This window comes from Medicago truncatula, chromosome 1 (genome assembly GCF_003473485.1).
Source record: "Medicago truncatula cultivar Jemalong A17 chromosome 1, MtrunA17r5.0-ANR, whole genome shotgun sequence".
Taxonomy (NCBI): Eukaryota; Viridiplantae; Streptophyta; class Magnoliopsida; order Fabales; family Fabaceae; genus Medicago; species Medicago truncatula.
The window spans coordinates 43,680,886-43,696,078 of NC_053042.1; the positions used below are offsets into that span (position 1 = coordinate 43,680,886).

General features: G+C 30.6%; 1 protein-coding gene across 1 annotated transcript; it reads left to right on the plus strand.

Moving 5' to 3' along the window:
* The first annotated feature begins 1,400 nt into the window (after nt 1-1,400).
* On the plus strand, nt 1,401-2,172 carry LOC25484773 (glutaredoxin-C11). Its single transcript, XM_013613759.3, has one exon. The coding sequence runs from the start codon at nt 1,565-1,567 to the stop codon at nt 1,871-1,873; it is 309 nt and encodes a 102-aa protein (XP_013469213.1). The 5' UTR covers nt 1,401-1,564; the 3' UTR covers nt 1,874-2,172.
* Nucleotides 2,173-15,193: the final 13,021 nt, after the last annotated feature.

The following is a 15,193-nucleotide window of genomic DNA, read 5'->3' on the forward strand; positions in this document are numbered from 1 at the left end:
AAGAGAATAGCAAAATCGAAAATTGTAAAATTGCAATTAAAATTGAATGATTTTACTCAACTATTTTTGTAAAGTCGATATAGGATAGCAAAGTCGAAAATCATAAAATCGCAATTAAAATCGATGAATTATACCAAAACAAAAATAACTCAAAGTTTAAAGTCCACAAAATACTTATAAATAAATGACTCAGCCTAGATGCCAAATATTCTTTAGTAGTCATAATAATGCTAAACAACCTAGACAAAATACTTAAAAAGGCAAATCCTAGATGCCCGATTAAATACTTGATCATAAGTGAGTAAGTGACTCTTAAGTTTCAACACGTTTATCTTCGTCAATCTCTCACGGTGCAGAGGCAGTATGGTGCGAAAGGATAAAAAAAAAATCTTGGTTTTTATGTATTTTTAGAAGCGGTTCACGAGTACAAACCGGTTCAATTGACAAACCATGTCAAAATTGACCCGTATCATAAAAATGGACAAAATCCTTTAAAATCCTGTGATTTTGCATATTACGATTTTGATGCGATTTTATTAGGATTTTGTCCGTTTTGAAACTCAATTATGAATTTGAATTGTTAAAGGTGAGTAAAGTCGTAAAATCTTGAATTTTGAGATTTAAATCGTGATCTTGACAACAATGATGGTGACAGGGGGAATACCATCCATTACTATTCTCGACAAAAGTCATTGATAAGAGAAAACTAGAGAAAATAAAAATAATACTATTAAATATGAGTGAATCACAAGTGAATTGAATTACATGCAATACACAAAACGTAGATAGTCAAAGAGAAGGAAAAAAAAAAAAAACTAACTAGTATAAGCATAAGTAACTTTTATATCTTGATGCTCCCCTCCTCTGCCATGCCGAGTTGACATCTCTAGACTCTAGTTCATGGTAAGCTTTGCCATGCCTTGGATGTATGGTTTCCTTGTGAATAACCAGACATATATGCCACTTGTAACTCATTCATGGCCTCTGACTTTTGCATCAATAACAAAGCTAATTCTAATTGGATATAAGATTCCATTCTTTTGACATCTTGAATCGACAACGCAACCATGTTTTGTGCCATCTGCCTTGGAGAAGAAGTTTGCATAAATCAACATTAGCTAGAATAATAATTTGATTGATGCTGAGAACCAAGGCCGAAAGATTAATTAATAAATTAATATATATACAATATATTGTTCTTATTCCTTTCACTGATTGCTCTCTCATTCCCACTCCTAGTGATTTCAATTATATCACTTAAACAGTGTGATTGTGATTCTAGATGCTTGTTCATGTAATTCAGAGTCATCAAAGGTTCAAGGGAATTTGAATTTCCCTTATCCAAACAAATATCTTATGGAACTTGCTTTTTTTTTTTTATTTTTTTATTTCCTATATCTATTTTAAGTATAATTTATTTTTTTCTACTTTTTTCTAGAATATGCAATATAATGCAATCCAATATCTTCACCAACCACTATAAATAAGAGGTGATGAAATCTCAAATTCCACCAAGGAAAACAAAACACAAAGCATTCCTACTTTTGTAACAATTTATCAAGTAATGGATAGAGTGAAGGATTTGGCATCAAAGAAAGCTGCAGTTATATTCACAAAGAGTTCATGCTACATGTGTCACAGCATAACACAATTGTTCTATGAGCTAGGAGCAAGTCCTGCTGTGCATGAGCTTGACAATGAACCCTATGGTAGGGAAATGGAAAGGGCTTTGAGGAGTCTTGGATGTAACCCTTCAGTGCCAGCAGTGTTCATTGGTGGAAAATTTGTAGGGTCATCAAAGGATGTGATATCTCTTCATGTTGATGGATCACTCAAACAAATGCTCATGGCTGCTAGAGCCATTTGGTTCTAGTACTAACTATTTAATAAAACTCCAAAGAGCTAGACCCATATATACTATAAATCTAATAGTGTATATGATGGAGCTCTATTTTCGCTAAGTTAGGGACACCCCTTCTTTTTGTTGAGTGTCCTTTTTAGTTGAAACTAAGTGTATGTAAACATAGTCTTGTTTTTTTTTTTCTTTCTTTTTTTCTTTTCCAAAATACCAGCTTACTATGGCTGATGTAAATCAAAGTTCTATCGAACTTGGACAATAGAGAAAAAAAACTTCTCTATTCTTGTTAATGCAGCTTTAAACTTTCTGAGAAATATTTTGTCATTTTCGCATCGGTTATGAGTGAATGAAAGGTTAGTAATTCGCAGTTCGGCTAAAGGGTAAGTAAAATTTCGTTAAAGATTATTCCGACTAAAATAATGCTTGCAAGAAAACATGCTTCAAGTTCACTCTTTATCTTATGCTGTGACATAATTCCCCAAAACTCTAATGGGATGCTAAATATTCAATTAAATTGATTAGAAGCATATTTTTACAACAGAATAATGTTGTCTCAGCTGAGCATCACGTATTTTATTGATAGTAACAGAATTTTTCCATTAAAATCTCAACCCACTTGGTGTGTTTGATTCTCCGTTTGCATCAGTGCTAATGGTTGCAAGGTGAAGCATGTCTTTCAGAGTGTCTTGGAAAATTCACCTCAGTTTGGAGTTGAATAAATGTGAACTTGACCACAAAATCAGAAGAATATTTGAATAGACCCGAGTAGAAAAATTAGCCCAATTTATTTATATAGGGCGTAGCTTTTAAAAAAAAATTCATAAAAAAAAATTGTTAATTTTTTTTATTTAGAATAACAAATGTGATATATATATATATATATATAGGATAGGATCAAATGACACCAAGTGTCAAATTAAATTTGACACCAAATCCTAGTCATTAATACGGTTTTAATCTAACGGCTCTCATAAACTCATTAAGTGTTCACATGCTTGATCAAGTGACCCACCTTTTATTTTTAAAAATAATTTATTCTTTCTTCTTTTGGTTAATTCCTTTCCAAAAATCCTAATATTCTATATTTTTTTAAGGACTCTACGTCGTTTATTCTTAGGACTCTCTTGCACATGATTTACCCCTATTTCATTACTCTAAAACCTAATTGCCATTTTTTTTGCTATACCACTATTTTATGCTTCACTTCCCAAGCTATTCAACATCACAACTTCCATCTTCTCTTTTCCTATACTAGTCGAAAACTTTAATTTTGTGGCTGCTGTCCAAACTTAATTGTCATTTTGCTCATCCTACAACAACCTCATTTCTTTATCAAGTTTATTTCTATTAACTATTTTTTTTTCTGAAGAGCCTTAAAGAAAATTGTTTTAGAGAAGGGCCAGGGATGCCAAAAACATTAACAAAGTGAATAATGACTAATTCTCTAATTTAAGTTCTTTATGCAATGCTATGAGTAATTCATACCACGATGATCGAAATCCATAACGCAACATCTGTACCAACCGAAATCACAAAATCCTACAAGCCACCGTAACCAAGTTTGGTCGAGACATACCGTAGACAAAGATAATGCAACGAAAACGACGTGATATAGAAATAGACAACATTCAATTTAACTAAAGTATGCTTCTCTCACAAAATCAAACATGTCTTCGCCAGGGAAGTGAAGCATAAAATACTGGTATAGCAAAAAAAAAATATCGGCAATTAAGTTTTGGAGTAATGAAATAGGGGTAACTCATGTGCAAGAGAGCCCTAAGAATAAACATGTAGAATCCTTCAAAAAAAAAAATAGAATCAGAGAATTTTTGGAAAGGAATTAACCAAAAGAAGAAAGAATAAATTATTTCTAAAAATAAAAGGTGGGTCACTTGATCAAGCATGTGAGCACTTAATGAGTTTATGAGAGCCGTTAGATTAAAACTGTATTAATGGCTAGGATTTGGTGTCAAATTTAATTTGACACCTTGGTGTCATTTGATCCTATCCCTATATGTTAATCTATGTGATTGAGATACTCAAAAATTGAAAAAGTATCTTTATTGAACATATTAGACGTTGATACTTTCCGGAAATGTTATGCAAAGTTTAATTTATGAGTTGTGTTATTTGAATAGCCATTTGTATGATAATTTATGGGACATCTATAGATTTATAAAGAAAATGAGACATTGACACAAAAAACAAAACAATAGTGAGAAAAAGTAAAAATATAATACGAGTATGAAACAAAAAGTTGCCACAAAAATTATCAAAAAAATAATTGTATAAATATCATTTTTTTTAAATTTATATATATATATATATATATATATATATATATATATATATATATATATATTTTAAATATTTTACTGCTTATAAATGAGATATGTCAAAGACAAGGTTGTGAGATATAGTTGAAGATGTACATGATTACCATTACATGGAGTCAAAACTTGTTTAATTTGTTTAATTTGTTTTTTTATAATCTATGTCAAGAATTAAGATTTGCACACCTTAAATGTGAAGAAGTGATGAATCTCGAGTTCGAACGTAAATCCTTTCATATCAACATTTTTTGCATCTATCAACTGAATTGTACTTGTGAGACTAAATTAAATTCTTTTAATAATGATTTTATTGACATCCTAACTTATAGAGGTTAAAATATATTATGATTTAGACAAAAATTTCATAACTTATCATCAATACATCTTCGGTGCCATTTCCACAAGAGATTACTTGGTTTAGAAGATATCTTCTCAACCTTGTGGTACCTTGTTCAACACTTGGCATATGCTTTTAAAATATCAATACATTTTCGATGAACAAAACGTGTTTGAACACAATTCCAAATCAAAATGATATGAGCGCGGACAAAAATGACATTTTTTCAATACTTAGTAGGGTTGTATTCAAGCAAGTGTTGCTCATCATTGGTTTTGTCGATACATTTCATAATCATAGTCATTAAACAACCGTCATTTTCTTATGTTGAGGAAACTTATGTTAGGACAGTGCAACTGCATTTATTAGAGGAAGCAAAAGTTTAATCAAGCATAACTTTTTTCTTCAAAAAACACAGCAGCTAACATGTCATCAAACTGTGTCTTCTGGTCACCAACGCATGTCAACATTTTCGTTAACCTTCAGGTTCAGAAAGGTATCTTTTGGTAAAAAAAAACTGAGAGGATATCTTTTGGAACATAGTTACAAACTTATGGATATAAATTACCGGATTAGTTTGTTGTCTAAAAATGAATTTCCAGAAAATTTAGATGTAAGTAATTTTTTTTTCTTTCTTTTTTTAGAGAAAAACTACAAACTCTTTGTATCGATGAAATAGAATATTACAAACGAATAAAAAGTTAAAATAAAAGAGTACATCAAAACATATTTATAGGCATCCAATAACTACTAATTAACTCTTCTAATGACTAGCTAACTATAACTTCAATAAACTTTCACATGTTTGGAACGTGTTCACCACACTTCCAACTTAAGATGACCAATACAAAAGTACATCAAATCGAAAGAAAATACAAAGAGAGAGGCAGAAGATAAATAAGCGGAAGTGTTAATAGTTTTGCCCAGATTAATTGACGTCGTTTCAGGGCCAAAGGATATTGTTTCAACATGGTTTTGGGCCACTTTATATTTAAGTATTATTTGCATCATAGTTGCCTTGAGTGATCTTATATCTACCCCAAACCTGATCCCCCACCCCCACACAATTTTAAAGTTTTAACTCTACCCTTTGATCTTATATTTTATATCTAGAACAAGAATAATTGTAATTTACAAAATGGAATAGACTAAAAGATAATCATGACTAGCAATGTTTGCCACTTTTCGTGAAAAAGATAATATTTACGATGGCTCAGAAGATAATCATGACGAATATTAAAAGTCACTCTTCGCCGAACCGATGCATAAAATATATCTTTAGCTTTGTTGACTTGAATAACTAAGCCATTCTCATCTATTAAAGCTTCATAAGTAACAACACCTGGTTTTACACCTTTCATCATCACAACCAACACATTCATAGATTCTTTCAATTTTCTTTCATTACAATTTACAAATAGCACCAACCAATATATAGTAAAAGTATAAATTATGTTGATGTTTCTTAATACAATTTGATGCAAAATCCATAAATTAAAAGAATTGAAAATGACAACATTGAGATGATTTTCTTTGCAACCATTACATAATATAACTCATAGACATCAATTATAAATGGCTTAAATGCTCTTTTGGTCCTTTAACTATTTAATTGGTATCGCTTTGGTCCCTTAACTAAAAAAAAGATTGTTTGAGGATTTTAAGTTTTTTTTTAGTCTCGTTTTGGTCTCTTCTGTTAGGTTTCCGTTAGGGTTTTAAAAAAAAGTTAACTCATGGACACGTGTCACCTTGTCATTGACTCTGAGTATTTTTTTTTTTTTTTTTTACAAAAAAAATTATTATTTTTTTGGTAAAAAAAAATCTCAGAGCCAATGACAAGGTGACACGTGTCCACACTTAACGTTTTTTATTAAAACTAACGGAAACCTAACATAAGGGACCAAAACGAGACTAAAAAAAACTTAAAATCCTCAAACAATCTTTTTTTAATTAAGGGACCAAAACGATACCAATTAAATAGTTAAGGGACCAAAAGAGCATTTAAGCCATTATAAATTTATTTTTGCACAAACTATTAATGATTGTGTTGTACTTCACCACATCGATAGAAATAACTAACACATGTAAGTTACACTAAACATGTCGCACCGAACATGTCAGCTTGTTTAGGTTGATTTTTTGTTAATTACAAAGTGTGCCAAATTTATCACAAACGAATGTTTAATCAATGTGATGCGATCACAAGATCTTGTACGAGTTAATTGGTAACCTAAGAAGCTTTATGTGCATGTGTGAGTTTTTATGAGGTGTTTTGGTTAAATAAAATGTGAGTTTGATGTGAATTTTAAAGAACAAACAACGACACACAAATTGAGCATATGAAGATTAAAATGAAAAGAAATTAAAGACAAGATATAAATGACCTAAGGTAAATCGATAAAGAACATAAATTGACCTTGACTAAAAATAAATAAATAACATAAATTGACTAGATTGGTAGAAAGGTGCAACAAAATGTAAAAACTGTCAAAAATCAAGAATTTGAGCTGTAAATGCTTGAAAGTTAAAAGAATTGAAATTAAATTGTCTGAAAGTAAAGTGCAAAAATGTGAAAGGTTAATTGGAAATGTTATATTTTGAATGTTTAAATGGAATTTATGGAATACATACTTAGATCATCATAGCTTGAATATGTTTTCGATTAAGTACCTGACTGAACTTACTTACATTTTTGAACTAATATTTAAAAGAAAGTAAACTAATTCTTTTTTTTTTCTTTGAATCAAGCTCATGTACTCCTTGTGCTAGAAGTTTTTCATGTACTCTCAATATAGATTTTCTCATGTACTTTTATTTACTATCTATTAATCAATAATTCAAAATTAATTCTATATTTTTTTTTCCCCTTTGAATCAAGCTCTCAAGCTTCTTTCTAATATGAGGTTAATCTTCATTTCATTGATCTTATGATTTGTAACAATCAATGGTTTGCATAACTTCGAAACAGAGCATCTATCTGCATCCTAAACTTTATTTGTCACATAAAAAATAAACACTACCCACTTACTGAAAAAGAATAATCCCCAATTAACATACAGGGATAATATCATGATCCCTATTATTCCAAGTGTTTATATAAAGATAATTGGGTGCTTATTCGTCCGAACCACTAAATTTGGTCACCTAGACCTATTGTGCATGGCGTTTGCTAGCACTGGTTATGTCTCCCTATTATTCCTCCAAATCCACAAAGGGTGATAATTTTTCTTTCGTCGGAGCTGTATTTTTTTTAACCTTCTTGTTTTCAAGAGAATGATTTTTATAATCTGAAGTTCGATCGTAGTTAAATATAAAATTGATTAAGAGTTGTTTCATCTAAGAAATATAGTGTTGTATTGTAATATGACAAATTCTATAGTACACCCAATAAATTTAGGTGTATCGATACACCAAGTCGTAAAATTAATAATAAATGAGTTGTTTTTTTGAAGAAAAATAATTATTTTCTATCATTGACAACTAAGATAATTAAATTTTATATACCAAAAGTTTCGACGAAATAAAATTTAATTTTTAAGAATTTTTATTACTCATAACAATGAATATTGATTATTTTTTATGACAAAATGTAAATTTTGTAATATGATCCTTATAAACAATGAAATGATGGTTTTTTTTTTATGAAATGATGTTTTCTAAAATATAAATATTGACAAATACCTTTTTATTTCATTAAAGTGATCTTTAATTTATATATTTTGTGAAACAAGAGTACCGGTACACTCAAAATTATGAGTGTACCATAGAAGTTCCCTTGTAATATTACCAACTCATCTACATTAGCATGGTAAATATTATTCTTGGCCTCAAACTTTATATAACAATTTTTGCATATTTATAGCGATCGATCAATTTATTCACTCTGTCAAAAAAAAAAAAAAATACACTATACTCATAAAATTAAAATATAATAATATTCGTCGGTATATATACTAGATGATGTTAAGTTTTTTCTTTTTTGAGACATATATATATATATATATATATATATATGCGATCGACATTATTCGTGTGCTACTTGGTTTGCTAAAGGATGGGAATTCAATATTCCCTCTTGCTTGCTTTGAGTGTCATTATTTTTGTTGGCTACTTGGTTTGTTAAAGGATTTTAATATTCCATCTTCCTTCTCAAAGGGAAAAGGTTTTTCATTTTATCCATATTACACGTGTCAGCTCCAAGGGTTCCCAATTTTACATGTTAGAATGGACCGAAATGTTTGTAGTCATTAGATCAGGAAACTTCTATGGTGCACTCGTAAGTTGAGATATATAAGTACTTTATTATTAGGATAGAGAAGAGTGCACCGTTACCGTTGCGCTTTCTAGGGTTAGTTGTTGCCACTGCTCCACCCCCTTGGCTATTGGATTTATTTTGAGATTTGTTTTATGTTGAGAGTTGTTTTATGTTGTTTAACTGCTGCTATTAATTGTGATGTTGTATTTCTTAACTATGTTGATGATGTTGGATTTGTCTCATAAGCTTGTTTTTATCACAATTTAATTTGCTGCCATTTTTTTAAATAACAACAAAATGTCAAAAAATGCATAAAAAAATATATTTGTTTTGTTTGACATACAGACTCGCCAACTCGTCAGTCCACAACTAAACCACTAAGCAGAACGGAGAATAATTTTAAACTCGACTACCTAATTAAATTGATCCGACTCGTCTCATTCCAATTTAAACGTGCTATTAGGTGGGTCGGATCTAAATGAGCTGACCAACCTGCTTTGCCATCCCTATGAAATACCAATAGTAAGATTTTTAAGATGGTCGGGATATTTTTAACTACGTCAACTCATTACTTTATAGAATTGATTTACATGTTTAGAACATTATGCAACAACTATATAGACCTGGATTCCTTGCATTAAAATCTCGACCATCGATTTGAGATTGAACCGTTTATATTGCACAATAAATTATAAATCAAATTTAGACAATCTCCACTATTTATTTGATATGGGACAATTAGTATCATTAAGCAGTCACAACTGGGATCTATTTCCCAGCAATTAATAGGAACAAAATAGAAAGAGGGTCCACTAAACCCAACTCATTCTCAATCTTTCTTCATAAGGATTCAAATTAAAGCGTTTGATATAATAAGAATCTTCATTGTCACATAAATTGACCAACGTTGCCTTTGAATTTTTCAGTGAATCTTTCATTTATTTATTTATTTTTTGCATAATAAAGTGTGTACATATTCTATCTAACTAACGGCCAATGATGGTACACGCCTGCTGACATAAAACAAATAGCACTAACTTGGTCTCTCGAAGATTTATTTTCACTTGGCTTTGTTGAGAAAAGTCATAACATACAACTTAAATCAACTTTTAATCTCCCAAATATCACAATCGTGCAATTTTACTCCTTTTTCTTAACGATTTTGGCCTCTATACTTTTTCCTTTTTAATTTCGTACTCTTCCAATTGCCACTCAAATTGTCACGTGAGAGGGATGAAATCTCTAATTAAATTTTTAAATTTATGAAAGTATTGATCGTTTCATCATTTCCTAAATCACAATGTCCTTTAGTTTTTTCCCTCATTTTTCTGTCATTGTAGATGGGGAATTAATCGCGTGACATACATGAGAGATGAAGCATGAGAGAAACTCGAATATTGATTAGCACTACCCATGATTTTAGTGTAGGATGGTAAATCTTGGTTGAATATTGGGGAAGTAGATGAATTAGAAGTATATTAAAAAAAAGATGAAGAAGAAGCTTACATTCATATTTTCTGTTTTTTATTTTCACTTCAATTTTTTTACGCATTATTTTAACTTTAATTATAAAAAAGAAAAGAAAATTGCTTTTTTGACAATGAATACTTCCTATTGACACAAGTAAATGACGCTTTTACCCCCAGCGGCAGTTAACTGCCGTTAGGCAATGCACCGACAGTTAACATCCGCTGGAAGCCAGCGGCGGTTAACTGCCGTTGTGTTCGTGATATGAACAAAACAGCATAGGAGTTTCCAAAACTCCATTGTTACGTTTTTTGCTTCCATAGGTGCGAATTTCACAAACCATAAGTCATTCCAAGCCAATTTCAAGCACAAAAATCAAGTAAGTTTTTTGAATCCTATTGCGTTGCTATTTTGTGATTGATTTGATAGTTTTTTTTTGTTAAATTGTGATTATAGAGGTTTATGGATTTTATGATGTTATGATAGTTTAGGTTGTTTGAATTGTTAGGTTTAGGTTAGAATTGTTTAGATTGTTAGAATTGTAGAATTTTTATGAAATTATGGTAGAATTTTTATGATTAGATGAATTGTTGTATAATCGTTGCGATTAGTTTATGTTTGTTATGAAATTTTGTTGTTATGAATTTGTGGTAGAATTATTACGATTAGTTACGGTATAATTTTTAGGATTAGTTTAGGTTTTGATGAATTATTGTAGAATTGTTACGACATGATGTAGGTTTTGATCGCCGATTTGTTTATGTAGATATGTCTCAGAATCAGGGAAACGTTGAGTTGAACAAGAAGAAGGAGGGTGATGACAAGAAGAAAGAAAAATCGCTGATGACATGGCACGGAATCACATGTGATGGATCCGTCAAAAAGAAGGATTCGAAGGTGTTGGTGTATAATCATTCGAGGTTGAGGAGGAGCAGGAGGACATGCTATTTTGGTCCTCAGCCAAAAGCAGGTGCCCCAGGGACTGTCGAAGAAAACCCAATTGACTTGTGTGATGAGGAAGATGATTGAATGTAATGGGTTGTAATATCTAATTGTTTTGAATCTTTTTTTATGGTACATTTTGCTTGACATATTGGTACTTTGAATAAATTTGCGTTTTAAATAATTTCAATTAAAATCGCGTTTTGAATAATTTCGATTAAAGTTGCGTTTTGAATAATTAAGTATTCGAATAAAAACTAATTAAATCTAACGTGAATTTAACTAATTAAAATTGTGTAATGAATAAATAATTTTGAAAAGTGAATAAATAAGATAATTATTGTTCTATTCAAAACAAAATATATGTTATCACATTACATTGCATTACATTCTAGAATGTACCTTTCAACTGCAACAATTGTCTTGCCTCTGAATGGAGCAAATTCAAATTTGCTAACCAGCAGGACTCCAGTATTCGATCAACATCTTGAACGCTGGTATTCAAGTGTCAAAAGAATGAGGTGCATTCCTTGACACTTGAATACCAGCGTTCAAGACGCTTATCGAATGTTGGAGTCCTGCCGATTAACAAGTTTGAATTGCCCCATCCAGAGTAAGACAATTGTTGTAGTTGGAATGCACCTTACCCTAACTAATGACGATCTTCTGGCAGAATCAAACTTTTGATGATATCTTCAGTTGATCTCAGCAACGTCACCCGCATATCGATCCACTGGAACATGTCGTGCTCCCAAAACATGATCGTCACGTTTTCGTCGTTCGTTAATTCCACCCAAGTGGATGATACTCTCCCCTCGTCGAGCATTGGACGTTTATACCGAACATGTTCCACCCTTCTTGTGTCTCCTTGGTTGACTCCTTTGTTGAATTCAGTCAGTTCATCCTTGAGACCTCTTAACGTTACACCAAGGAATTGAACCTTCAACCTCTGAGGTTCTCCGTCGTTGAATTGTGCATGTACGTCGATCCACCCGGCCATTGTTTCAAATCTACACAATTAGAAATTAAAAATAATAAATGAAAAACTCATTCAAACACTTGTAGTGAAAATTTGATATAAACCATAAAAATCCTAAACAAACCCTAAAAAATTTATAAAATTCGAAAAAAAAATATAAATTTAAGCAATATAACTTCATTATAACATGTATTCATAATATATGTTAATAGCATTTCAGATCTACAATATAACTATATTATAAACAAATATTCAAACCCTAAAAAATTTATATAATTCGAAAAAAAATATAAATTCAAGCAATATAACTTATAACAAGTATTCATAATATATGTTAATAGCATTTCAGATCTACAACATAATTATATTAAAAACAAAAATTCAAAATTTAATAATTAAATAACAACTAAAATTATAAACATATAAACACATATACTAACTAAAATGTACGACAATAGCATAAGTGATAACTTACTTGTGATTTAGTGGAAGAAATTTTGGATGATTTGGTAGATTTTTTTTAGAGAGAGTGAGTGAAAATTTGAGAGAAAGATAGTGAAGATGATGGAGTGAGTGAGTGTCTGGCTACTGACTTGAATATATCACGAACACAACGGCAGTTAACTGCCGCTGGAAGGTCAGTGGTTGTTAACTACCAGCACATAGTCTAACGACAGTTAACTGCCATTGGGGATAAAAGTGTCATTTATTTATGTCAATAGAAAGTATTCTATGTCAGAAAAACAATTTTCAAAAGAAAAAAAGTTAAGTTGGAACTATGCGTTGGGTGTACACCAATTAATTATCACACCTTAGCATTGGGAGGGGGCTATCAAATAAGAAAGTGGGTTTTTAGGGGACTAAAATTCTCTAAAAGTATGTCTAGATGAAAGAATTTTTTGAGATAACTAATTTTAATCGGAGGATAATTCAATCTTTTATTTATGCAAACACCATTGTTTATACAATAAACTTAGAGTGTAATTTGGAGGTACAATATGCCGCTTTGACTAGGATGTTCTTGTAATTATCTTTCATGATACATCTTGTGCTATGATTGTTTTTGTTTATATATTTATTTGACCTTTTTAATACTTAGAGTGTGTTTTGGATAGAGTAGTGATACATAGACCACCTTAGGTGGCATATACCACTTATACACCCATACACAATTGTGACATGTGTCCATGTGGTCCCCACACACACAAGAAACTCACTTTCACACTCTCTCATATGGGAGTGGTACATAGTGTGTATGGAGAAAAGGGTGTTCATGAAACATTATCCTTTGGATAGGGTAGTTAAAAAATCTAAATAAATTATTATTTTAGACAATTTAAACACCTTTTTATATACAATAAACACCTTTTTATATATTTATTCTCTTCAATAATTTAAACACCTTTTTATATACAATAAATACCTTTTGGTAATTATCTTTCATGATACATCTTGTGTTATGATTGTTTGTGTTTATATACAATAAACACCTTTTTATATATTTATTCTCTTCAATAATTCTAAGGAATGAATATAAATTTTTTAGTTTTTAAGTGGGTTTTGAAATTCCCAAATTACACTTTGACCAAATGCTTCATAAATTCCTTCACCCGAAAAATTAAATATGTTTTTAGTTCATACAAAATCATTACCTTTTAAGTTTATTCACTATTAAATTTTAATTAAAATTTGAGTGAAGGTATTTTTTTGTCCCTCACAATTTTTTATGGACCAATTTAGTCCCTGGAGAAATAAAATCCAAATTAGTCCCTGAAATTTTCATATTGAAGATAAATTAGTCACTGATTCATTATAGCATAGGGACTAATTTGTCCCCAATATAAAAATGTCAGGGACTCATTTTAAATTTTATTTTTATCAGAGATTAAATTGGGCCATCAAAAAATTGTGAGGAATTAAAATAGGTCCTTACTCATTAAAATTCTAGTCCTTCACAATATTGCAATTTGCAACAAAAGCATCTATTTTGAAAACTTAATACAAAAATGGATACTTTTAGTCATTAAAATAGTCTATATAAAATACAAGCATTGACTATATGTGATTTTTTTTTTAAGGATTAAACTTGAAAGCATGTGGTTCTATAATGACTATTTTAAAGACTAAAATGTGTTTTAAGTCCCTACAAAATTACCACCTTTCAAATTTACTCCCTATTAAATTTTAATTAATATTTTAATATTTCAGAATATTGAAGTTTGCAAGAAAAGCATCTATTTTGAAAACTTTATACAAAAAAGGATACGTTTAATCCTTCCAATTAATAGTCCTTATAAACTGTAAATATAGACTAAATGTTTTTTTTTGAACAAATAAATATAGACTAAATAAGGACGTGGTTTTATAAGGACTAAAAATACATTTAACCTTTTGGAAAATTATCTAAATATATTATTCGATCAAATAATTAGTTAATTTTTTTTGAATTATCCACTGAAGTTATATTAACTCGAAAAAATTTCGCAGTCAAAAACACTCTGAAATAGAAAGCAATTAAAATAAATGCTCCCATCACATTCTCTAACACACTCCAATAACATAAAGCCACGTCATCCATTTTCTTAACTCCTTTACCTGGTAACCGGTTCTACAGGTGGAAGGAAAATAATATTATTTTTTCTTTCTTTTTATGAATTATGTGCTGGTTCGTCATCTCCAAGGGGTCATCAGCTGCAACCACAACCCATTTTTCTGGCCAACATGTTTCTTTGTTGTGAGCTTTCCTGTTGATGGGGGAGTTAAATCAATTTTTATATATGGGTTTCATTCCTCATAAAATAGATCTGGGTTGTGGGTTATGATTACATATAGGGTTGGGAATAGGCCAGGCCGGCCTACAGGGGCCTATGGCCTGGCCTGTTTAAGCCTGGCCTGGCCTGGCCTGTTTATTAAAAAGGCTAGGCTTAGGCTTTTTAAAAAGCCTATTTAAGTAAATAGGTCAGGCTTAGGCTATAAAAAAAGCCTATGAATCCTAATAGGCCGGCCTGTTTATGCATGTTAG

Excerpts from the sequence above, each read along its gene's own strand:
- LOC25484773 (XM_013613759.3), top strand. The coding sequence starts at position 1,565 with ATGGATAGAGTGAAGGATTTGGCATCAAAGAAAGCTGCAGTTATATTC.